Below are 23,591 nucleotides of genomic sequence, written 5' to 3'. Positions count from 1 at the left end.
ACAGTAACAGCCACAGTGCTACTGTGAGAAAGGAACTGTGTCATGTTTGAACAACCCCCTCCCCTGAGATATGTGAAAAACAGGCAAAAATAACATTTTGAATTTTAATAACACTACTTCTCCCCCCCCCAGTGGAGGCGAGAGCAGGACTTTGATTGGCAGCTGTTGGAGCGGGCGGTGCAGGGGGAGGAGCAGCCTCCAGAGCACCAGGAGACCCAGCGGCCGCGGTCGGACGAGTGGCTGACTGTCCGAGCCACGCCCATGAGGGAGTTAGACCTGGAGCCTCTGGACTACGACCTGGACCTAAGTCGAGAGGTAGACTGTGGCTACAGAACCCACATGAACTCAGTGTATAAGTATAAGTACGGCCTAAATACAACGCCGATTAGAATTAGGCCTAACATGCAGTACTCCATATAACCCAGGGCTAACACACAGTACTCCATATAACCCAGGCCTAACACACAGTAATCCATATAACCCAGGCCTAACACACAGTACTCCATATAACCCAGGCCTAACACACAGTACTCCATATAACCCAGGCCTAACACACAGTACTCCATATAACCCAGGCCTAACACACAGTACTCCATATAACCCAGGCCTAACACACAGTACTCCATATAACCCAGGCCTAACACACAGTACTCCATATAACCCAGGCCTAACACACAGTACTCCATATAACCCAGGCCTAACACACAGTGCTCCATATAACCCAGGCCTAACACACAGTGCTCCATATAACCCAGGCCTAACACACAGTGCTCCATATAACCCAGGCCTAACACACAGTGCTCCATATAACCCAGGCCTAACACACAGTACTCCATATAACCCAGGCCTAACACACAGTGCTCCATATAACCCAGGCCTAACACACAGTACTCCATATAACCCAGGCCTAACACACAGTGCTCCATATAACCCAGGCCTAACACACAGTGCTCCATATAACCCAGGCCTAACACACAGTACTCCATATAACCCAGGCCTAACACACAGTGCTCCATATAACCCAGGCCTAACACACAGTACTCCATATAACCCAGGCCTAACACACAGTGCTCCATATAACCCAGGCCTAACACACAGTGCTCCATATAACCCAGGCCTAACACACAGTGCTCCATATAACCCAGGCCTAACACACAGTGCTCCATATAACCCAGGCCTAACACACAGTGCTCCATATAACCCAGGCCTAACACACAGTGCTCCATATAACCCAGGCCTAACACACAGTACTCCATATAACCCAGGCCTAACACACAGTGCTCCATATAACCCAGGCCTAACACACAGTACTCCATATAACCCAGGCCTAACACACAGTACTCCATATAACCCAGGCCTAACACACAGTGCTCCATATAACCCAGGCCTAACACACAGTACTCCATATAACCCAGGCCTAACACACAGTGCTCCATATAACCCAGGCCTAACACACAGTACTCCATATAACCCAGGCCTAACACACAGTGCTCCATATAACCCAGGCCTAACACACAGTGCTCCATATAACCCAGGCCTAACACACAGTACTCCATATAACCCAGGCCTAACACACAGTACTCCATATAACCCAGGCCTAACACACAGTACTCCATATAACCCAGGCCTAACACACAGTACTCCATATAACCCAGGCCTAACACACAGTACTCCATATAACCCAGGCCTAACACACAGTACTCCATATAACCCAGGCCTAACACACAGTACTCCATATAACCCAGGCCTAACACACAGTGCTCCATATAACCCAGGCCTAACACACAGTGCTCCATATAACCCAGGCCTAACACACAGTGCTCCATATAACCCAGGCCTAACACACAGTGCTCCATATAACCCAGGCCTAACACACAGTGCTCCATATAACCCAGGCCTAACACACAGTGCTCCATATAACCCAGGCCTAACACACAGTGCTCCATATAACCCAGGCCTAACACACAGTACTCCATATAACCCAGGCCTAACACACAGTGCTCCATATAACCCAGGCCTAACACACAGTACTCCATATAACCCAGGCCTAACACACAGTGCTCCATATAACCCAGGCCTAACACACAGTACTCCATATAACCCAGGCCTAACACACAGTGCTCCATATAACCCAGGCCTAACACACAGTGCTCCATATAACCCAGGCCTAACACACAGTGCTCCATATAACCCAGGCCTAACACACAGTGCTCCATATAACCCAGGCCTAACACACAGTGCTCCATATAACCCAGGCCTAACACACAGTGCTCCATATAACCCAGGCCTAACACACAGTGCTCCATATAACCCAGGCCTAACACACAGTACTCCATATAACCCAGGCCTAACACACAGTACTCCATATAACCCAGGCCTAACACACAGTGCTCCATATAACCCAGGCCTAACACACAGTACTCCATATAACCCAGGCCTAACACACAGTACTCCATATAACCCAGGCCTAACACACAGTACTCCATATAACCCAGGCCTAACACACAGTACTCCATATAACCCAGGCCTAACACACAGTACTCCATATAACCCAGGCCTAACACACAGTACTCCATATAACCCAGGCCTAACACACAGTGCTCCATATAACCCAGGCCTAACACACAGTGCTCCATATAACCCAGGCCTAACACACAGTGCTCCATATAACCCAGGCCTAACACACAGTGCTCCATATAACCCAGGCCTAACACACAGTACTCCATATAACCCAGGCCTAACACACAGTGCTCCATATAACCCAGGCCTAACACACAGTACTCCATATAACCCAGGCCTAACACACAGTGCTCCATATAACCCAGGCCTAACACACAGTGCTCCATATAACCCAGGCCTAACACACAGTACTCCATATAACCCAGGCCTAACACACAGTGCTCCATATAACCCAGGCCTAACACACAGTGCTCCATATAACCCAGGCCTAACACACAGTGCTCCATATAACCCAGGCCTAACACACAGTGCTCCATATAACCCAGGCCTAACACACAGTGCTCCATATAACCCAGGCCTAACACACAGTACTCCATATAACCCAGGCCTAACACACAGTGCTCCATATAACCCAGGCCTAACACACAGTACTCCATATAACCCAGGCCTAACACACAGTGCTCCATATAACCCAGGCCTAACACACAGTGCTCCATATAACCCAGGCCTAACACACAGTACTCCATATAACCCAGGCCTAACACACAGTGCTCCATATAACCCAGGCCTAACACACAGTGCGCCATATAACCCAGGCCTAACACACAGTACTCCATATAACCCAGGCCTACCACACAGTAAGTGAGTGCAGTAACCCAGCTGATGGCTGTTTCCTTGTGCAGTTATCTAAGCCAGAGATGGTGTGCATCCCTGAGCGCTATCTGGACCTGGAACCCGAGGAGCCGCTCACCGAGCAGGAGAGAGAGGCCCGGCACCGCAAAGTGGAGCGCATCAAGAGCATCCTGGCCAAATCCAGGTACTGACCCACAGCTGGTACTGTCCCTACACCCAACACAACCAAGTACTGCCCCTACACTCAACACATCCAGATTCTGTCCCACAGCTGGTACTGTCCTACATCCAACACATCCAGGTACTGACCCACAGCCGGTACTGTCCCTACACCCAACACAACCAAGTACTGCCCCTACACTCAACACATCCAGATTCTGTCCCACAGCTGGTACTGTCCTACACCCAACACATCCAGGTACTGACCCACAGCTGGTACTGTCCCTACACCCAACACATCCAGGTACTGACCCACAGCTGTTACTGTCTCTACACCCAACACATCCTGGTACTGACCAGCACTGAAGTCCTGTCCTACACCCAAAACATCCCGTTACTGGCCCAACACTAGTGAAGTACACATTACCTTTTTGTGCAGTGTTAAAAGTCCCATTTTATTGATTTATTAGTTCAAGTCACTATTATACTTATAATCGTCATACACCAGAGTACAGGTTATGCTTTACCATGGTCCCACACCAAAATGTGTGACTATTAAAGAACGACTGTAGGAGCCTGTCCTAAAGTGTGTAACAGTGGAGGTTTGTGAGAAGGGCAGTGTATCACCCCAGTGATGTGTGTGTGTATGTGTGCATGTGTGTGTGCGTGTGTATGTGTGCATGTGCGTGTGCATGTGCGTGTGCATGTGCGTGTCCGTGTGTGTGTGCATGTGCGTGTGCGTGTCCGTGTGCGTGTCCGTGTGTGTGTGCATGTGCGTGTGTGTGCGTGTGTGCGCACGTGTGCGTGTGTGTGTGTGTGTATCAGTGTTCAGAACATAACGCCTCCGGTAGCTGTGGACAAGCCGGACGTCACAGTGCTGGACTCGGCCTTGCAGGAGCAGGAGCGGATCATCACCATGTCCTACGCTCTGGCCTCCGAGGCTTCGCAGAAAAGCAAGGAGGTGGCAGGTGAGCACCCCCCCCGACCCTCTGCTCGAATGGCCTGTGGGCTGCAGCCCTGCTCTCTGTCTCTACCAGACCCTTAGCATGCCCTGTGAACACAACATCCCAACCGACAGACCTGGAAGAGGCCGTATTAACTCTGAGGTTTTTATTCATTAATTGACTGTGACAGCGTTTGTACTGGGCCATTCAGCCCATCTCCTGCTCAGCGTGGATCGACTGTCAGTTCACATTGAAAATGTATGAGTTTTGAAGACTTGAGGCTGGGCTCTGGAATCTGACCAATGGTGTACAATCTGTGCTGTCACTCGCCAATGGATGAGTAGCCTGTGCTTGCATACAGCAGGAGAGAGTAATGACCTCAAACCGTGGAATATATTGGTGGCAGCACACCCCCCACCAAAATGTGTAACTATTATAGAACTGAATAAAATTGAGCCTGTCCTAAATTCATAAAGTGTGCAACAGTGGAGGTTTGGGAGAAGGGCGGTATGGAGTGGAAGAGTGATAGAGGAGGGCAGTGTAGTGTAGTTCTGTAGAATTCAAACTCAACCCAGTGTGCTTCTGCTTTGTGGGTGCGTGAGTCCGCCCCCCCAAACTAATGGCGGTGTGTTCCTGTGTGCCCCCCCCCCCCCCCCCCCCAGCTCCGCAACAGGCCCCCCCTCCTCCTCCTCTCGTCACACGGGCGCCTCTCCCCCCTTTAAGCAATGGATTTCACTACACGTTTGTCTAATACACAGCAAGCAAAGTAAGGACTAACTGCCTGTGCTTGGAGCTTATCGTGCTAATCGTGCTAACATCAGGCCTGGTTTTCATGCGTTTTGCCATACCGCCCCAAAAAGCCAAAATGCTTATGCAGATTAACCTATTCTTTTTTTTTTTTTTTTTCTTTTTTTTTATACCAGCAAAGTGTTTGCAGCACTATCCTATCATTAACATCCAGCATTTACACCACCATCCTATCATTAACATCCAGCATTTGCAGCACTATCCTATCATTAACATCCAGCATTTACACCACCACCTATCATTAACATCCAGCATTTGCAGCACCATCCTATCATTAACATCCAGTATTTACAGCACCATCCTATCATTAACATCCAGCATTTACACCACCATCCTATCATTAACATCCAGCATTTACACCACCATCCTATCATTAACATCCAGCATTTACACCACCATCCTATCATTAACATCCAGCATTTGCAGCACCATCCTATCATTAACATCCAGAATTTACACCACCATCCTATCATTAACATCCAGCATTTACAGCACCATCCTATCATTAACATCCAGCATTTATAGCACCATCCTATAATTAACATCCAGTATTTACAGCACCATCCTATCATTAACATCCAACATTTACAGCACCATCCTATCATTAACATCCAGCATTTTCAGCACAATCCTATCATTAACATCCAGCATTTGCAGGTTGTGAATTAAATTAACCAGGCAGTGTGCGAATTGTGTGCAAATTTGTTTCTGTAATTGTGTCAGTGTTTTGTTTTTTGTTTTTGAAAGGGGGGGGAATAAATGCTGCTTTTGTACTCAGGAGTCTAATTAACAAAGAGCGGACCCCCCTCTCGCTCCCACACCTTGACTGTGAAACTGAAAACACAGCTGCACTGCCGAGTGCCAATTACACTGCCATCTGCAACCTGCCAATGGGATGCATCCGTCCCATCCAACCGTCTCTGTCACCATTGGCTTTGTGTGGGCTACTGCTAGAACTTCTGACTGTAAAAATGTGGAACATGTTAAAAGTAAAATGTGGAGCTTCATTTACTTACACGCGCCCACACACACGCGCACACACTCAGGCACACACGTGTATACAATCTTCCCTTGGCACACCGGCAAGGGCGCACGTGGAAACCATCTTGTGAATTAATCATGACCATACTGGGCCATCATTGACAGCTGTATGTGGGCTAAATACTGCTCTTCTGCCTGTTACAAAATGTGTATAACACACAAAACCCAAGCGCACACAAACATGCATGCACACACAAATACACACTCACACACAGGCACACGCTCAGAGAGTCAGAGGGGAGAGGGGGTCAGTTTTCGTGGATCACTTTGGCCCTGGGGTCCCCAGAATCTCATGCAGTTGGCTTCGTCTCTGCATGTGTGCTGTTATTGTGCTGACCGTCGCTGCTTTCAGTCACTCTCACACTGCTGTCACCTGTGGCCTCTTGTGAAGGGCAGCTGCATTGACATCTGCTTCCTGCTGAGTGCGTCAGTCACAGCCACGCTGCAGTCATACATCAGTCACAGCCACAACGCTGTATACGTGTCAGTCAGTCGCGCTGTGGCATGTGGTGTGCTCTCCTGCTTTAGCACCCCTGTCCTCATCAGCCTGCCTCTCTGCCCTCCCATCTGTGGGAATATCAGCTTAGTGGTAATTCACATTTTCTATTATCACGTACAGCTATATTGTATGCGAGTATGCGAGTATGGTCAAAGGAATTACGACATTTTAACTGCTCGGATGGTCGTTGACGTGTTTACGATTATATTTAGCCTATTTAATGTATGTGAATGCTGGAAATATAGTAACATAACTAGCTTAGTTGTTACTGGTCTTCCTATTGCCATTGGCTTTGTTATAATGTGTGCTGTTTGCGGTAAGACCTAAGTTCAGGTTGGCTAATGGGGGCAGCACTGCTTTTCCATTCTTCAAACATTGTACTGTGGTGCGTGTGTAAGTCTGAGGAAACTGTATTCTACTCTGGGTGTGAGCGTAGCGTTTAACTCCAAACTCTCTCACTCTGATACGTGCTGCAGCAAGGGAGAGCGGGCAGAATGTACCTGTCACCCAGGTATAAAGGTACAGCTCTTTCATGGTGTTTTTATAGGGCCTTCCTGTTTTCCTCCTGTGCTGTTGTTTTGTGTTCACCTTTTGTATTTCTTCTTTCTTTTGATTATGGTTATTTCCAGTCACTTTTGATTTTTTGATTCACCTGAAGTTTTGATGAGTACTAAATTGGAACATTAACTAAACCGCCCTGTTTCTTAAACTCATATGCTGGGTTTTCGTTCCAACTACAATTGCGATCTCATGTTTTCGTAATTACGCTTTTCATGGATTATTTAACCTCTTAAACCACATTGTCGAAAATAGCTATGCATTCCATGATGAATACATTAAAAAGTATGATTATTAACAGTATAATTATTATTATTGTGGTTGTTATGTTTAATCATGACTGGGTTTCTTTGTACGTGTCTCTCTTCAGCCAAAGCTGTGTCCCAACACTGAGGTGCTAACATGTGACGAGTCACAGCAGTCTGGACCTGGAGAGACTGCAGCGCTTCATCTGGCTTGCTTTTGAAGATTGTTTAACAGACCTTTTAATGCTTAACATTTTAGTGCCCGATATACGACTTGTTTTTTTTTTGCAACCCTTGTTTTTTATATTAGAGCTCAAAATAAAATAAATACTTTATTTTCTAAAGTAAATGGGAACTGCTGTGGAAGCCACTGTATGTTAACTATGGAAGTGTCTAACAATGTTAATATTGTTGTAGAAAGAGGTCTTGTACATGCTGTTGCACTTTTAATAATACAGTATCATAGTGATTTGGAATGTGTATGGTTTTTACTCAGAAAAAAAACATAATCACTATGCCTTGGAGTGTCGACTGCTGTTTGTGGGATATTTTAAGGGAAAATTAAGATGGACCTGAAAGTCACAGAAAGAGACAGAAAACATTTGATTGTATTTTTGCCAGATCTCAGATGTTATTCTTACACCAAATCACTTAAAATATTATTTTTGTGTAACCAGCACTGCCAGTGTAAGTTTCATGTTAGCTTGCCAAACGGATTTTATTTTTGCTTACAACATTGCGGAGAAAAAAAAGTCAACCTCAAAACTATTTTCTGGAAAGAATGTGGAGCGAAAAAGGTACATAATGCAAATTTTGAAACATGTAAATATTAAATTTATTAACTAGATATTTTTGCCTCATATTTTGTCATTATACCACACCTTAAGGAACTGCAAGTACAGTATTAAAACCTTTCCTGCCTTGAAATGGAATCAGTGATTTATTTCAGAATGACCAACATTTTCAAACGTACAAAGCGAAATGTGGCGGTCAGCTGTGGCCGTCTCTCTCCTAGGTCATTAGGTTGCTGCGGTCATGCAGTGTACTCAGCGGGTGGTCTGAGGATAACCAGAAGCAGCTCACACCTGTCAGGGATTGCGTGCCTGTCTGTGCTCTCCCACATTCATGGGAGGACGTAAAATTAGAATCACTACCTATGTCATGCTGGCATGTTTCTGAATATATATAGTGCAGCCCATAAGTATTTTTGCAGCACTTTGTATTTGAAATTAAACAATATGCAGACTGTTGGGTTTCATTTGTCAGTATTTACATCCATAACCAGTGAACCATTGAATTGCAGCCCTTTTTAAACATAGCCCCCCATTTTAGGGGGCCAAATGTAATTAGACAAAAGTGATGGAAAACATTCTGATAGGCCACAGAAGACTACTAGTGAATGACTATATACTTTGAATTGTGAATTCTTTTCAACTGTCAAACAGGTCAAGTAGTCTCCAGGATAAAGGCATTGATGTGTCAATTACAAAAATAGAGAGCACACCGCAAGATTTATACACCCCTGGTTTAAATATCTGTAACAATTAATCTGTATGTGATCGAAAGCAAACCCGAACAAAGTTTAACAAGGCCTTTCTGCAAATTTTACAGCAGGATTTATTTTCTTTCTTTACAGTTTATAAATTATAAAAAAGGAAAAGGGCCCTGTGCAAAAGTTTGGGAACCCTTTTGAATTATTCCTTGTTACTTTTTAAAAATATGATTACTAAGGCCCAGATGATTTACTTTTTAGGGCTTCAATGAGTCAGGGGAATATAATTCCAGGGCTGAAGATTATATTCTGAAGTAACTCTATGACTTCTAAAGTATTCAACTGCAGTGACTGTTCTGGCGTTAACAATCATGGATTCCTCTAAACAGGGATTTCAGAATGAAGATGGTTCATTTCCACCATGAAGAAAGCTACAAAAAAATGTTTCAAACTACCTATTTGCACTGTCAGAAACATTATTATAAAATGGAAGATAAATGCAACAGTTGAAGGTCTGGAAGACTAAGAAAGATTTCAGATGGAATGGCCTGATAGCTGGTGAGAAATGCTCAGAAGGACCCACACATCACTGCAAAAGAGCTGCAAAAAAGAGTTGCAAACACAGGTCTAGCTGTTCATAGGACAACAATACGACATACTTTTAACAACAAAGACCTACACAGCAGAGTTTCCAGAAAGAATGATCTTAACACAAAATTAAGTGTCTGAAGTATGCAAAAGAAAACATGAAGGAGCCTGAACCCATTTGGAACAATGCGCTTGGACTGACAAAATCTAACTTTTTGGCCAAATGTTTGGAGAAAAAAGGGTGAGCCTTTGTAGAGAAGAACACCTTGCCAACTGTGAAGCATGGAGGTGGATCCATTTTGCTTTGGGGTTGTGTGGCAGCTGGGAGGACAGGAAATGGTGTGCAGGTGGAAGGTTCCACCAAATATCAAGAAAGTCTAGAGGCTAATGTTTGAAGGTCAGTCCACACATTGAAGTTGAAGAGAGGTCGAGTATTCCAGCAAGACAATGATCCAAAGCATACCTTGAAATCAACCATGAAGTACCTTCAGGAAAGACGGATGTAAGGTAAACGTTCTATAAGCGAAAATTGAAAGCTGGCTACAGGAAACGTTTGCAAGCTGTTATAGTTGCCTGAGCAGTTACAAAGTACTAACTAACAGGGTTCCCAAACATTTGCACAGGGCCTTTTTCCTTTTTTATTATTTTGAAACTAAAAAATTCTAATAAAAAGCCATTTTTGCACACCGCTGTAAGTTGAAAACCACTGGTAAGCCTCAAGAAGAAAACATGCAGTTAAGAGTTGCATTTACTAAAAACTAGAGTTCTGGAACAAACTTATGGATGAGTATTAACCTGTACCAAAATTGATGAAAAGTGTGGAGAAAGAGATGAAGTTCTCATGATTGTGGTGGCTACAGTACTGTGCAGAAGTCTTAGGCATCCTAGACTTTATTATATATGTATGTGTGTTAGTATAAAAGAACACCTTTGAGATTTCCAAATATTCATTTTCCAAAAGATTTAATTTTACAGAGACATTTTTGTATTTAATTTTAAAAAGTAACATATTATTGTAAGCAGCTGACTACTGAGATCAGAAGCAAGGAGCCAACCAAAGTCTGCACAAGAACTGAGGCAAGTTCTCCAACATGCTTGGAACAACCTCCCTGCTGATTGTCTTATAGAACTGCAGGACAGCGTTGGCTATCTCAGAGAAGTGATGCAGTTTTAACGCCGAAGGGTGGTCATAAGAAATATTGATTTGATTGAGTTTTTAACTATTCTGCCAAATTACTCAAATGTAATTTAAAATGTATAGTACGTTTATTTAGAATTATTTTTACAGAATGTTATACAGGTGCCTAATACTTTTGCACAGTTCTGTACATAGTTAAAACATGGATGCAGGATGTAGTGTTATGGCTTTGGCATGTTTCACTGCCACCGTTTCTTTATTGAAAATGGAACAGTTAACGGCTGCAATGGGATATACTCTGATGTGTACAGAGGAGTTTCAGGATCAAAAAGTGGAATGATCTTGACTGGCCAAATCAATCACCCAACCTGAATCAAATTGAACATGTGTTATACTTGCTGAAGACTAGGCTGAAAGCAGGAATTGGCCCCTAAAGAAACAAGGAACAGAATCACTGCAGTACAGGCCTGGCAGAGCATCACAAGGGAAGATACCCAGCGTCTGGTGATGATTATGGGTTGCAGATTTCAGGCAATGGTCAAATGCAAAGGATATGCAACCAAGTACTAAATATGATGACTTTATTTTGGATAGTTATTTTGTTCACTTTCTGTGTCCTAAAATGGGGGAACCATATACATGAAAGGCTGTAATTCATACATGGATCACTGGATATTTATGCATTTACCATAGCATTAAAGCTGACAGTCTGCACTTGAACCTCTCATTTACTGTTTAATTGCAAATCCACTATCCCAGAGTACATGGGCAAAAAACTAGAATTGTGTGGAAGATATTACACTTGTTTTAAGAGATTTAACAACAAATATGTTTGTATGAGTGGTTCTTGCATGAGGCCCATTGTGTCATATATACACACCCCTCATGTCAGAACATTGCTCTCTTCACAAGGATGACTGTGATTTGAGATTGGTGGGGATATCTGACCATATCTACAGTATATACAGAATCATGCATATGGATTCCTTCAGATTCCCTTCTCTGCACTTGTGGACTACCCTCAATTCAATTCAAACCACAAATAATTTTCAAATTGGCTCAAATCTGGAGACTGCAATGGCCTATGCAAAACAATCATTTTGTGGTCAGTTAACCTTTTCCTTGTTGATTTTGAGGTTTGATTGGGATAGCTGCCTGATTGTCTGAAAGATCTGGTTGCTGCCAAGTTGGACCTTCCTGGCTGAGGGAACCAGATTTGGGGCCAAAATGCCTAGGTATTTGTCCATGATTCCATTGACCTTAATAAGAACCTCGGGACCAGCAAATGCAAAACTACCACATAACATCCAAGATCCACCACATTCCACCATAGGTATGACATTCTTTTCAGCGTGTCCTCCTTATAATGCCAAACCCATCAGTGATGGTGCATGGCCAAAACCTCAATTTTGGTCCCATCCGACCATAATTTTTTGATTGTCGTTTAGAGACTTTTTTTTCTGGCAAACCTTCTAAAGAGCCTGAGGGTGGTGTCTGATCATAGATATGGAGACTTTGTGTCCACAGCATATACAACCAACTCTTGTTCATCTCCTTCTGTGGCCCATGAATGTTTCTATGACTTCCAAAACATCAGTGTGTGTGGGGGACAGGGCGCACTTTTGTCCTTTACCAGGCAGGTTTACCACTGTGGTCTCAATTTTTGCAATCATATCCTACATTTTTCTCATTTCTACTGAGAGTTCTTTGACTCATCTTTTTGGGATTTTCTCAGAGCAAAAGCACTGGTATGATCTCCACTGTTTTGATCTTTCAATATAGGTACATGCCTGCATAACTATTCTATTCAGCTGTCATACACAAGTCTTACCCTGAGTGGTGGTGTCAAAGCTTTGAGGATGAGCCTCATTGGTGTATCAGTTTGAATGAGAGTATTAAACAATGTGAAATCATTTTTACTTGTTTTATCAATTGAATTTTTGTATTTACTTCATTTCTTGTGGAAGGAAAACCACAGTCAGTTATTTGTGTCAACATGGAATAGAGAAAGGGGTTTCCCATTGCAGTAGATCTTAAGCAGTTTGCAGTGCCAGTCTGAGAATGAAAAGAGAGTATGCATGTGTCAACTGTGCTTGGAGGAATGAATAGCACAGCCATTTAGATTTCAGTAACAACTGAAGGCGGCAAGGAAATGAACCAAAAAAGAAACCGAAATTATTAATCTGAACCAGACTCCTTGTGGAACCTCCATTGACTTGGGTCATAAGCAGTTTTTTTTTTTTTTTTCCAGGAACAGAAAGGGTTCTGGAATTCAGTAAAGAAAAACATTGGGGTATTCCAACATTGTAAGTGTTCTGTTTTTATATGCCATGCTGTTGGAAGTCACAATAAGCATTACATTCAAATTTTTTGAAACTCACTTTTCCCCCTCTGCGTGGCAATATAACCTTTTCCCCATAGTAACCAAGTACAAAGGAAAAGAACAAAACGTTCTGTCATCACAGTCCAGAGGATTCTCTTTGAACATTTTTATTGATTGCTCTGACCTCTACATTTCATTCCATTATTTGAAAAGAGGTTCTAACTTTGGCAGACTCAGAGGTGAACTTTCAATACAAAAAGGTAATCCAGGAAAGAAAAAAAAAAAAGAAAAAATCTTGAGATGTTTCTACAGTTCAAAGAGTTTTTATCATTTAAAAGGGCATTTTTAATTCCTTTTCTCCATTTAGGTTCTGAAGGGCTGGAGAAATGTTTTCAGTTTATGCAACAGAAATCATAAGATAAAGCAATATTTTCTATTCAACAGTATAAAACCGCAGCAGTGCCTCAACAAAGTACTGACCTTTTAAAGGTACTGCGTGTAATGTCAAATCGTTCGGCAGGTTGTTGAGTAGGTTATATTGATCACGTGGCCAGACCACAAAATGAAGACTGATCCCTATTCTCCGAGAATGCAACCAAAGTAGAACACTTCTGTTGTTGGGTAAATTTCCCTGATAGAAAACACCCCTTTAACACAGTTACCACTGCGGCCTCACACAGGAAAACAAACAAAAATCCTTGAGACCGTTAACCACAATTTTGTTGCCTTCAGCGAGAAGTAGGCCCCCACATTGCAGGGCCGCTGAGCTCCCATGCGGGATCTTAAACTTTAATTGGAAGTGATTATGCATTCAAGTCTCAAGCATCTTTGAATAAAAAAAAAAATAAAAACTACAAAAAACAAACACCTGTTGGAAGCATGCAGACATCCCCGTGCTCCAGTCAAAGCTGCCGTGGCTCTATATCACAGGCTGGGGAGAGAGGGGAGGCAGCTCCCTATGTGCCAGTGTGCCTGGTGGGCGAATGCTGGGAAAAATATAAATCACATCCGCTCTTATGCTGATTCCACACAAAAACGAGGGGCTATTTTTTTTTCCCCCCCCATTTCTTATATATCCACTGTAGAATGTCCGCTGAGGATTTTTGTGGTTCCATTTACTTATGCTCAGATGATGGTTCATATACATTTGTTATGCTCTTCTCTGAACTTCAAAGAGAATGAAAAATGCCTATTATGCTAATTCTTGGCCTGTTGTGTAATAAACGCTATGCGCATTAATCCTTTACAAAGCGTTCTTCCTGAAATTGGCTGTAAAAAAAACCCCACACACATATACATATATAAAAGCACATTCACCCCCATTTTCCCTAGTTGAGAACAAGCCCTCAAGAGCATTGCAACAAAACTAAACATTTTTTTTTGTTTGTTTTAACAGTTCATCAGCTTTTACTTGTTATTGGACAATTAAACGAAACACTAGGTTTTATTGTAAATGAAACGACAGTGTTTGGGGTGGAGACCGTGCCCTGAAAACACAAACACGCACAGCTGAGTGTTAGGATGTGAGGTCCGGGTTGTGTTTTAGGAGGACTTGACGAACGCCACCTTGAAGCTGTGCCTCTTCTCCTCCTTCCCGTTATCGGCGCAGTCGGCCGGGTCCGCGCCTAGCTCGGGCTCCCCGGGCTCTGATGGAGACTCCCCGGCGGGTTCCTGCTCGTCCGTGGCAGCGGCAGCCTCGGGGCTGGCCTCCTTCTCCACCTGCTCTGCACTGTTGCTCTCTTCAGGCAGGTCAGGCTGTGGTGGGGGAGAGCGGGGTTTAACCACACCCACTCAGCTCGGACGCAGAGCGTAGGGTACGGGGTCAGACGCGGGGCGTAGGGTACGGGGTCAGACACGGGGCGTAGGGTACGGGGTCAGACACGGGGCGTAGGGTACGGGGTCAGACACGGGGCGTAGGGTACGGGGTCAGACACGGGGCGTAGGGTACGGGGTCAGACACGGGGCGTAGGGTACGGGGTCAGACACGGGGCGTAGGGTACGGGGTCAGACACGGGGCGTAGGGTACGGGGTCAGACACGAGGCACTCGGGGTATGGGGTCGGGTACGGGATCAGACACGGGGCGTAGGGCACAGCCTTGGGGCGTAGGGTACGGGGTCAGACACGGGGCACTCAACTCGGGCCCAGGGATAGGGTACAGGCTTGGCCCTGGGGCGTAGGGTACGGGGTCGGGGCATAAGGTACAGGGTCAGACACAGGGTTCTCAGCTGGGCCCTGGGGCGTAGGGCACAGACTCTGGGCATAAGGTACAGAGTCAGACACAGGGTACGCAGCTTGGGCCCGGGGCGTAGGGTACGGGCTCGGGTACGGGGTCAGACACGGGGTACTCAGCTCGGCCCACACTCACCTCAGTGAAGCCCAGGCCACAGTGCCTCCTGTTCCTGCCGGAGAGCTTGTCCTCCATGCCCTGCTGATACTGGTGCTCCAGCTCTGTGTTTATCTTTTTATCCTCTGCTCCTGGTGGACCGATCAAAAACAAACATAACTAATAATAATATCAATAATTACTTACATTTATATAGCACGTCTCGAAACTCTAAAACCTTTTTTCTTTTTTTCCTTTTTCTTTTTCTTACACACTACATTGATGAGGGGAAAACTCACCTCAACCACCATCAATGAGTAGCACCCATCTGGGTGATGCACGGCAGCCATTTTGCGCCAGAGCGCTCACCACAGATCAGCTAAGGTGGAGAGGGAGAGAAGGATTTTTTTGGCCAATTAAACTGGGGGGTGATGAGGTGGCAGGTGGTGAAAGCCAGATCGAGGATTTGTCCAGGACCCTGGGGAACTGCCTACTCTTTGCGGTAACTGTCATGGGATCCTTAATGAGCTCAGGGAGTCAGGACCTCGGTATAACGTCCCATCCGAAAAAGATGGCTTCGCCTACAGAATAGTGTCCCCATCACTGCATTGGGTTTTTTTTATTTGACCAGACCGAAGATCACCGCTACTGGCCCACCAACACCACTTCCAGCAGCAACGTAGTTTGCCCAGGAGGTCTAACATCCAAGGACTAATTAAGCCTGCATGCCCTCAGCTTCAGCCAGTCTGCAGGTGCAGGATACATGGTGGCATGTACACCCAGGGCACATAGCAAGAGAAATAATCTCTTGGTGATCCAAACCACCGCATCACATCAGTAAAAAGAACCACATTGCATCAGACTAATGGGGTTTCTCCTGCACACCAAGGCACTTTTTGAGAACAACTGTACTCTCTGAAAATATTCCCTCAAATGAACAGAGGAGAGTGCAGTACCACAGGCAACATCTAAAAACGCAGGAGGGGAGACATTTCTTACCTGTTCGGAAGTGTGAAGTTGACTTGTGATCGCCGATGATGAGGCGTCCTGTATGCTCTTTCTAGTGAATGAATAAATGAATATGCAAGCATCGTTACTCCTGGTGCAATGGCTTATAAAAGCCTGGCATGTGCGATTATTGCACAGTGTAATCAGCCCTCACAAGTTGTTTCACACATGCCTGATTAAGTATACATGATTGGAAAACGCCGTTTCAGGGAACAATAATTAACACTCCTTATGTGTTCTATAAACGGTAGGTATTTATAATATCTACAGAGGTTGGGGCTTTTGTATGCATAAATGAAGCTATATTACCTTGGGCTTATTGTTAGATTTAACAATTTATTTTACTTCAGGAGCCTCTTAGCAACACCTTTCATGTAAAATTAAAGCGCTGCAGTCTCAAGGCTTGCGAGAACACGTCGTGAAAGCAGTTTCTCTTGCTGTGTCTGCTAATAAAATGAAACATTGATGAGACCTGGCAAATTCTCACCAAAGGCTTTGCGCATGCGTTACTTAGTGCCCCAATCGTACTTAGGTAACAAGCGCTCGGTTTTGCTTTAGTTCATTATCGTTAGCTAGCTAGCCACGCATCTGAAACCGTATACGCGACGGGGAACACAGATGCAAACACCCCACCTTGCCTGCGCCCATCAGTCGTAGAAACTTTTGCTTCCTCTCGTCGTTGCCCAAATCTGCACCCTCCCAGGTGCTGCTGCCTTCCTACAGAGGACATAGTAAAGTGTTGCTTGCATATGCCTTTTTCGTAATGTGCAGCTAGCCAACAGTACAGTGCTATTTAACCAGATCTGGTGATAGCTAATAACTTGAATATTAATAAAGTGGGCTAAATTGACACGTAAACAAGACGTTATTCTTGCAATCCGTTTGTTATGATATAACTTAGCTAACGTTACTCAGACCTCGATCAAATGTTTTCTTATAACGGTAACGTTAGCTAGAATGCAAGAAACAAATGTCTAACTATCAAAGTGGCTATTGCTAATATTATCAGCTGGTCAGTCCAAGGTGTAACATCAACTTCAGTGAACTAAAAAGGAACGTTCGCTAGCTGACATTAGGTAACTTAATTAGTTAGCTAACATCAAGCAATAGCTTTCAATCGTCTTGTTCTGGTTAGCCACAGCTATGAAGCACTCCAGTCAACCAATAAAACTCATAATCACAACACGCACAAATAAAGTCATAAGTAACAGCAAGGGATACATATAGTATAGTCAGCTAGGTCGCTATATTTAGGTAAAATCAATGCTTAATATTAGTTTGATCTTCAGCTAGCCTAACAAAGAAAATGGAATCTGAGGCCTTGGCTACTGCATGATAAACCGCTAAGATAGCTATCATTTTGCTAAATTAAATATTTAAAAAAAGAGTACTTCATGTGGAGACGCAGGTCTTTTTGTTCCATGCTGCCGGTCCTCAGCTGAACTCATTTTAATGTCACGGTTGGTGCTATTTTCTTCTACAACCTGGCTAATTTTTCGCAGGAGTTGGTTTGTTCATCGAGCTTGATTTGTAAAGACCCCAGAATATTGCACTGTGGGATATGTAGTACAAATGTAGAACGCCATTTCCCAGGCATCTTCTTTTTTTTTTTTTGACTACACTTAAGCGCCCAAGCCAAGGTAATGTCAAAACAAAACTATCCCGACGCTGGACAATTTAAGCAAGTATGTTCGTGTCCGCATCATTCTTCTTTTTTGCCTCTGAATCTTCTCATAGTTCAAACTAACCATGTCAGCCCAAACAGACTAGAAAAACTTGAAATGTACTTATTTTCCAGCAGCACTGGTTATATCTTAGGCTGATAGCTGGAATTTCCACCTGGGATTTATTGGTCCCTCATGCTGATGCCAGGTTTAACAGCAACTATAATAGCTGCAGGTAAAAATGGACATTTATGCAATTACAAGTTAATTGGTAGTTTACTGACGGTGTTTCCTGAATCAAATAAACATAAAAACATTTCAAAGGTAGAACATTGATCACGGTTTAGAAAGTAACATTATTTGAGCTTTGACTATATATTTAAAAAGGGCATAAATATACATGTTTGTCCTTGAACCACAATTGTATCTATATTTAATGTAGGTTGTACACAAAACATGGTTATTACATGCACAAGCACAGTTTCAGGGTCTTACCGGGAAGCCAGTGTGCAGGTACAGAACCGATGCCAGTGGACATGGTCCTCTTCTTGAAAATCCAGCAACAAGTCCCATGCAGATGTTCTAAAAGAGGAATCAGGCTAATAACTGACTACCCATTACCTACGCTCCATCCATCCATCATCTGACCTGCTTGTCCCTGGTCAGGGTCATGGGGGGTGGAGTCTATCCCTGTCTGCAATGGGTGCTGCTGGAAGTGCTGTTGCTGGGCCAGTAGGGGGTGGTCTTCTCTATGATAAATAAATAAAAAACGCAATGCCCCAGTGCAGTGATGGGGACACTGCTGTAGGAGATGCTGTCTTCCAGATGTTAAACCAAGGTCTTCCTTCACTGTGGTTATTAAAGATGCCATTACACTCATTGCAAAGAGTAGGGGGTTCCCCAGTGTCCTGGCTAACCCAACCTGGCTCTTTCAACCTGCCACGTAATCATCCCATGATTTAATTGCTTGAAAAATGATTCTCTCTCTCCACCTTAGCTGATGTATGGTGTGCCATGCATCACCCAAGTGGGTGCTATTCATTGGTGGTTGAGGCAAGTTCCTTTTCATCACTGTAAAGTGCTTTGAGTGTAAGAAAACATATAATATATGAATACAATGCTCTATGTATGCATCTCCATCTCTATCTGCTGTGCCACCCACCACCTGCACTATTTCTCCCAAAATAATTTGTTAGAATTAAACAGAAGGAACTTAACAATATTTAGCTGAGTTGTCAATAACATAATAACAGATGGCGATGCAGATCAGCTATTTATACTCTTTTAATTTCACTGCTCTGGGATGGTCCTCAGTTACAGGCATCAGGTTGCTAGGCGATGGTGAGATTAAGATGAGACCATGACATCCTCATCTCTACCTGTTGGGGAGGCAGAAACAAGTAGCACTTAAAGGTACAATAGGTAATTTCGGACTAACAGTCAAGAGAGGAATTGCAGCAACAAACACCCTCAAACTGTGAACGCACTGACATTGAAACGCCATTGCCTGTGGCAATTAGAACCCATTTTCAACCAATGAGCTTCAATTATTGTACAGCAGTACAATGTTTTGGTACAGAGTGTCAGCCCATCAACTGAAATATCAAATATTTTGAAACTCAAATTTAAGGACTATAAACACAGGGAGAGGGTCAGTCAAAATGTCAGTGAGCCTTTTTCAATGATAGGAAGGAATTTACAGCTTCCAAATCCACGAAATGTTCTACCACAATCCATTTAAGCACGTACAGTTATGATGTGATAAACAGAAAATTCTGCAATGGAAAATAACGCAAAACATGAGTGAAAAACCAAAAGATAAATCTACACAGTGCCGTTGGTTGGATAAAGACGCTGAGGAGCCAGGTGTGGAAATGGACATTCTGCATGTTTTCGCGTGAGTGGTCCTCCGTCTTCCATCTCCAGTTCTACATTACTGGCTCGGGAGTTGTGTTGTATCTTGATTCAGCTGGACATCTGGATTGTGCAATGATGTGTGCTCCCCCGGGTGTCACACGGCACGTCTCCGTAGCAACTGGACGGACATGCGGATTGGAGAGGGGGTTGGCAGTGAATAGGCCTGCTGTTGGTGGTTCCAAGTTCCAAGTTCCAAGGCTGGTGGTATGGGAGTGTGTGTGGCGATCTTTCAAGGGGGTGGGGGCGTACGCACACCTCACATTATAAACCTGCTCTTTGTCCCTTCTCTTTCTGTGGGTTTAAATAACACATCTATTTATAGCCTCTTTATACGGTATGAAATACAGGATGGTGGTCTGGGGAAAGACCTGTCTAGTGTCTATGGCTGGAGTTTGGATAATCTGTGTATGAATTGCTGGCCAAGAATGAAAATTGCGGTTATTCGTGTTAGAAAAATACCGTAAATGTTTCATCATTGGCTTCTGAGTCTGTTGAGATTAAGTTAATTTTAACTGCCCAAAGAAAGTTACTGTTGTGGTACAGCAGACAACAAACAGCTTTGTCTTTTTGTGAAATATTTTGTAAAAATAAAAAGGTATGATGAATATAATTCATATCTTACTGATATGAATTTGGATACTGATATATTCATAATTTAATCACAGTTATGTTACATTACATACTTTTTTTTCTGGTTTTGGTAATGTAACTCTTTGTGATAATGTCATCTCTTCGAATGAGGATGAGATATTGGGGAAGAATTGAGACGGGTGCGTGGGGGTTGGACCCAAAATGCACGACTCAGAAACAATAGTAAAATAAAGTCCCGTTAGGGCTTTATTCGGGACGAGTCCCAGGAGCGTAGTCAATACAAGCAAAGTCCAAACACGAAGATCCAGCCAAACAAATACAAAACAAACAAAAAGCACGGTGCCGAGGGAAGAGGCAATCTCGTAGTCGGTAGGCGTGCAGGGAGGTCCGGTAGCAGGAGAGCTGTCAGCGGGGCAGATGAACAGGCGGACGGCAGGCAGAGGCGTAGTCGTGGGCGAAGCGGGAGTCGAAACCATGAAACAAACAGCGGGGCAAAAGTACAAAAACGGTAGGCGGGAACGTAGTCGAGAAACAAAACGAAGGTCACAAAACAGAAATCAATAGTCGATGGTCAGTAAACAGGCGTGGATCGTAACGTGTAATCAAACAGTAAATAATGCCCAAGAGTTGCGTGAAAAAAACAGAGGCAGACAATTTCGCAGTGAACAGTTGCGCGACTGGGCTATAAATGCAGGTGTAGACAGGTGTAGACAATTAGTTAGAGGGTAGCAAGGAAATGGAAAACAGGTGCAATGGATGACAAGTTTAACAAGGAGATTAGTAATCGTTAGTAATAAACCTATCCTGCCCTAGCATTAGTAAATTAGTAAATGACATGCACGAGAAACGTAAGGTAACATGAACACATGATTAGTCTTGTTAGTTTCTACCCAATCCTGATCTAGCGTTAGTAGTTTTAGTAAATAGACAAATAGAACATTAGGGGAGTGAAGGACAGAACGAGAGAGAGAGAGAGAGAAAAGGCGGAACGCAAGGTTTGCGGAAAAACATGTAAAAGTGTATGCAAAACAACGACCAGTTAACGTAACAATAAACATACATCGAAACATAACACAAAGCGAAACTAAGACGATAATCACTCAACATAACCAGGTAATATAATCGTACGAAAACATAACTAGACATGACAAGAAAATAAATCGTAACAAGACATAACTAGACATGACGAGAAAATAAATCGTAACAAGAAATAAACTAAACAACATGACAAACCTAGACTAACATAATACATGATAAGACACTACGTGACTAAGACAACATGAATAAACATAAATCAACATAAAACATGGTGAGACAGACCTGAAACGTGACAGGACCCCCCCCTTAACGACCGACTCCTGGCGGTCCTTGGAATTTATCAGGGTGGTCACGATGGAAGTCTCTGATGAGCGATTTGTCCAGAATGAGACTGGGAGCGACCCAGGAACGCTCCTCCGGGCCATAGCCCTCCCAGTCAACCAAGTATTGCACCCCACGGCCCCTCTTACGAATGTTCAAGAGTTTCTTAACCGTGAATGCGGGGTGGTTGTCAATAATGCGGGGGGGAGGTGGTGGGGGATCCGGGGGACATATGGGGTGAGAGGATACGGGCTTAATACATGAAACATGGAATGTGGGGTGAATCTTAAGGGAAGCAGGGAGTGACAGTTTAACAGAGGAAGGATTGATGATCTTGTGGATTTTAAAGGGACCAATAAAGCGGGGTTGCAGTTTGTGAGAGGTGGCTTGGAGGGGAATGTCCTTAGTGGACAGCCAGACGGAGTCACCTGGTTTGTAGACTGGAGCTGGAGTGCGGTGGCGATCAGCAAAACGCCGATTGCGGTCTGCCGTGCTTAGCAGCGCGGCCCTGGCATCCCTCCAAACCTTGGCGCACCGTTTCATGTGGATGGCGAGGGAGGGAACAGCGATCTCGGCTTCTTGGTCAGGAAGGGCCACGCAGAACGCTTTCCAGACTTGGGAAATGAATTGGGGGCCGCGGTCAGATACGATGTCCGATGGAAGTCCGTGGATGCGGAACACCTCCCTCACCAGAACATCCGCGGTCTCTTGGGCGGTGGGCAATCCAGCCAGGGGGATGAAGTGTGCCGCTTTGCTGAAACGGTCCACCACCGTCAGGATGGTGGTGTTACCCTCGGAAAGGGGAAGTCCGGTCACGAAGTCCACTCCGATGTGACTCCAGGGTCGGCTGGGCACCGGCAATGGTTGAAGCAGTCCAGCAGGGGCCTGGTGAGATGCTTTGCTTCTGGCGCATGTGGTGCAGGCCTTGATGAAGCGTCTGGTGTCGGGGATCATGGCACTCCACCAGAATCTCCGCTTCAGCACCGCCAAGGTGCGGGTAAAGCCGGGATGGCAGGAAAGGAGGGATGAATGGGCCCATTGCAGCACCTGTGTCCGAGCGGCTGAGGGGACGTATAGGCGTAATCCGGGGTTGGACCTGGGATCGGGCTCCTCCCGTAGAGCCCTCTGGATCACCGCCTCGATCTTCCATGTGACGGATCCGATGGTGCAGGAGGTAGGAAGGATGTTCTCGGGGATCTCACGCTCAGAACAGGTGTTGAATTGACGGGACAGGGCATCGGGCTTAACGTTCTTCGAACCTGGACGGTAGGTCAGAGAGAAGTTGAACCTCCCGAAGAACAGCGCCCATCTCGCCTGTCGAGAATTCAGCCTTTTGGCTGTCTGGAGGTATGCCAGGTTCTTGTGGTCGGTCCAAACGATGAACGGCTTCTCGGCCCCCTCCAGCCAATGTCTCCACTCCTCCAGCACCAGTTTGACTGCCAGCAGCTCACGGTTTCCAACGTCGTAGTTCCTCTCCGCCGGGGACAGCTTCTTGGAGAAGAAGGCGCAGGGGTGTAGTCGGTTGTCAGCGGCCGCCACCTGAGAGAGCACTGCTCCCACCCCTGTGTCGGAAGCATCCGTCTCGACCACAAACTGGCGGGTGGGGTCGGGGTGTACCAGGA

General features: G+C 44.7%; 2 protein-coding genes across 15 annotated transcripts in view; one reads left to right on the top strand and one right to left on the bottom strand.

The window, feature by feature from the left end:
* The window catches only part of LOC133130992 (pleckstrin homology domain-containing family A member 7-like), a 113,763-nt gene extending 105,271 nt beyond the window's left edge, over positions 1-8,492 (top strand). For 12 of the 14 annotated variants that reach the window (XM_061246048.1, XM_061246047.1, XM_061246045.1 and 9 more), the window contains 6 exons: positions 133-315; positions 3,363-3,496; positions 4,297-4,439; positions 5,078-5,181; positions 7,239-7,281; positions 7,691-8,492. In XM_061246048.1, the coding sequence (XP_061102032.1) occupies positions 133-315; positions 3,363-3,496; positions 4,297-4,439; positions 5,078-5,166 (549 nt within the window). In that variant the 3' untranslated portion in view covers positions 5,167-5,181; positions 7,239-7,281; positions 7,691-8,492. The remainder of the gene's footprint in view (positions 1-132; positions 316-3,362; positions 3,497-4,296; positions 4,440-5,077; positions 5,182-7,238; positions 7,282-7,690) is intronic. The other 2 variants (XM_061246034.1, XM_061246035.1) reach the window with 2 other exon arrangements.
* A 4,765-nt stretch (positions 8,493-13,257) lies between these two features.
* c6h11orf58 (chromosome 6 C11orf58 homolog) lies at positions 13,258-17,973 on the bottom strand. Its single transcript, XM_061246000.1, has 5 exons — positions 17,830-17,973; positions 17,072-17,155; positions 16,430-16,490; positions 15,473-15,582; positions 13,258-14,861 (listed from the first exon to the last, which is right to left on the bottom strand). Exons 1-5 carry the CDS (start codon positions 17,884-17,886, stop codon positions 14,649-14,651), a joined length of 525 nt encoding a protein of 174 aa, XP_061101984.1. The 5' UTR covers positions 17,887-17,973; the 3' UTR covers positions 13,258-14,648.
* Positions 17,974-23,591: the final 5,618 nt, after the last annotated feature.

This window comes from Conger conger, chromosome 6, assembly GCF_963514075.1.
Source record: "Conger conger chromosome 6, fConCon1.1, whole genome shotgun sequence".
NCBI lineage: Eukaryota > Metazoa > Chordata > Actinopteri > Anguilliformes > Congridae > Conger > Conger conger.
Note: the sequence above shows the minus strand (reverse complement) of the source record. Positions and strands in the feature narration are given on the sequence as shown.